Source organism: Cyprinodon variegatus, unplaced genomic scaffold, assembly GCF_000732505.1.
Source record: "Cyprinodon variegatus isolate N-32 unplaced genomic scaffold, C_variegatus-1.0 Scaffold344, whole genome shotgun sequence".
In the NCBI taxonomy this organism is placed as follows: domain Eukaryota; kingdom Metazoa; phylum Chordata; class Actinopteri; order Cyprinodontiformes; family Cyprinodontidae; genus Cyprinodon; species Cyprinodon variegatus.
In genome coordinates, this window is record NW_015150797.1 from 143,762 (window position 1) to 146,712 (window position 2,951).

Here is a 2,951-nt window from a genome sequence, read left to right on the forward strand (position 1 = left end):
CATGTATTGAAATAACCATAACTTCCTCAATTGTCTAACTATTCTCAAACTGTTTGGTTTGTTAAAAAAAAGTCAGACATGTAGTTGTGATACTGCGCACTTAGGAATAATTATAACCATGGAATTTCATATGAAAAGAACACTGAATAGAACATACAGGTGCAATAAATATACACATGCACAAGGTATTTATGTTAAATCAATATATGCTATTAAAACTCAATGTACTGAATGGCAACATGATATATAGATATATCTATAGATAAAGCTGAGACGATCAGAACAGTAACTGACCTACATTAAAATCTGACCTTAAATATGTTTTGCAAACACATCACTTGTTATTGGCTAAAAAAAAAATTTCCGGAAATGCATTTCACAATTCAAGTCGCTGACATATAAAAAAGGAATGTGCAAATTCAGAGTACTTTTAAATGGCGCTGTGTAAAGAGTCAGCTGTGTTTTCTGCTCTTCCTCCAGGAGCAGATCGCTGTGCACAATCACTCCAGAGGTTCCGTGTCCTCGGTGAACAGATCGGCCAGGTCGGCCACTGTCAGAACGGCAGCCTCAGAGTGCTTCATGGCTGTGCTGGTGTGACTACAAATAAAACAGAAATAACTTCTATTAGTACTTTAACCAGTAACATGTCTTAAAGCCATCAATTTTTTTTTTAACTTAAAACACCTCTTTTCCGCTGTCTTCAGCATTGCTTGCATTCTTTCCTCGATAGTGGATTTAATTAGGAATCTGTGCACAAACGTTGGCCTGTTGGACAGAGAGAAAAAAAAAGTTCAATCTGTTCTGTTTGGTAATTTTGCAACAATTTTAAAGTAAAAACAAGTTTTTTTCTTGGGGTATAATTCATAGTTATCTCAAACTGTGTAAAACTTCTGATCTCTAGACATAAGTCAAGAAACTGTGACCCTTTTTGTAAGCAAAAGGTCCATTCGGCACAACGGATCCAATACCAAACTGGATTATTGGAATTTTGACTAATTTGACCATAAAAACATATTTCTATAAGTAGCTTTCAATATATTTTCATTTAAGCACTTTCTTTTATATAATTTCAATTTTTCATCTTCAAGAATTTTGTCTTTGTATTTTCTGTGCATATCCAATAATTTCTACTCTCCTCTCAGTCCTTAAGTACATAAATAAACACCATCTGTTCAGTTCCACCCCTACGCTTCCAATACTGCATTGCAAAGCTTATCTTACTGGCTAACAAAATCTGTCAATCAAACTTTGATCAGTCACTGAGTTGTGGCGTTCCAGCTGAGCAAAGACAAGAGTGACGCATGCACCTTACGCACAAGACTTTTCCAAAGTATTCTAGATACTAGAATTGAACTTATGTTTGATTTCTGAAAAAAAAAAAAAATTGATTGAATAAGCCCACATTATGTAGAAAAGTAAATCATCTAAAATTATGAACATAAACAGTAAGACACATGAAAAATGCATTTTTATTCTGATATTTTCACTTTTTCATTGAAAAATATTGAGCTTTGGTAAATTATTACGACACGTAGATTTCATCTTATGGGAAGGAATAATAGAAATAATAGAATAACAAAATAATAGAATGTGTTTTAGAACACCAAAATTATGACTTGTAACTTGATGACAGATTATCGGCTATCATTGTTTGTGGAGTGTAGTTGGATTACAATTGAGTTGATGTTTGTTTGATTCTGAAAGGGTACAGCATATTGGGTCTTGTTCAGCAGCCGACTGTTCGATGCGGGACTAAATGTGACATCAAAACCCTCGGTGGGCGTGCGGCGGGATCTAAGGAGTTCCAATCTAATGGTTTAGACTTGCCTATTTCAGCAGGTTGGATCACACTGGATGTGAAAAGACAAGCAGCAGCTTACTCTCTCCCCCGTCTGTGCTCCCTATTACCCCATTTACGCTACCCTTGAAAAACCGATCCATGCTGAGATCTCCGTTCCTCGACTCCTCGCCTCCTAGTGACGATCTGTGGTATTACTGCCTGTATTAAAGGAGGAAATCAAGCAGTTGGTGGCGGTAATGCACCAAAAGTAGTTTGCCAACCGCCATAGAACACAAGAAGAAGAAGACGAAGAAGGAGGGAATCAAGCAAATCAAAATGGCCCAAATTGCAATAACGGCCTCGGTCTCAGCGTCATCCCAAGTCACACCACGCTCTTTTGAAGCCATTATTTAAAATGTTGCGTGGAGAATATTTCGATTGTTGTTTATAGTTGTTTTTCTTCTGTTTTTTGTTGGTTGGCGAGCAACTTCCGGAGGGGCATTACCGCCAACTACTGGAATGGAGTGTGAATTGCGATGTGCAGCCAGACGGAGATGACGCGTTCTGCTCATGCGCTCTTGTTATCAGAGAACCGAGCCAGGGAAAAACCGAGCCGAGCCCACCTCTGGAACTGGTCTGCAGTTAGCTCGGTCCGGTTGTGTCTAGCTCGGTTCAGATCAGTTTGCTTTCCATTTACACACCATAACTTATCTCAGTTACTGAGCTCGGACCGGACTTGGCACGGTTTTTCAAGGGTAGTGTAAATGGGGTACATGATTGCTCACCAACAGAAGAACAAGCATTCTTTGAGTTTTTCAAAATAAAATGACATCATCAAATGTACTACATTTACTCCTCTTAACAGGCGATCTATGGCCTGATAGTTAGCTAAAGCTGCTTTATCACAGGGTTCCTACAGCATGAGGCAAGTTAAATTCAAGACATTTTAAGACTTTTTAATGCCACTTGAAATAATAAAAATTTAAGACCAAATTCACAAGAAACCCAAGAAAAACCTGCTTGCGACAACTTAACCCAAAGGTTTATTTTAACATAAACCACTGCACCAATGTTTTAAATTTTGAAAAGCTTACAGGAAGAAAGCTAAAAACACACAAATGACAGATATATTTTAACAATTATTTAACTGAATTCACAAACTTTGTTTTAG

General features: G+C 37.5%; 1 protein-coding gene across 1 annotated transcript in view; it reads right to left on the reverse strand.

Annotated features, from left to right (window-relative positions):
* Window positions 1-7: 7 nt before the first annotated feature.
* shprh (SNF2 histone linker PHD RING helicase, E3 ubiquitin protein ligase) overlaps window positions 8-2,951 on the reverse strand; it is a 28,866-nt gene continuing 25,922 nt past the window's right edge. Inside the window, exons 26-27 of the mRNA XM_015385592.1 lie at window positions 685-765; window positions 8-597 (exon numbers count right to left, since the gene is read on the reverse strand). Coding sequence (XP_015241078.1) covers window positions 501-597; window positions 685-765 — 178 coding nt within the window. The 3' untranslated portion in view covers window positions 8-500. The remainder of the gene's footprint in view (window positions 598-684; window positions 766-2,951) is intronic.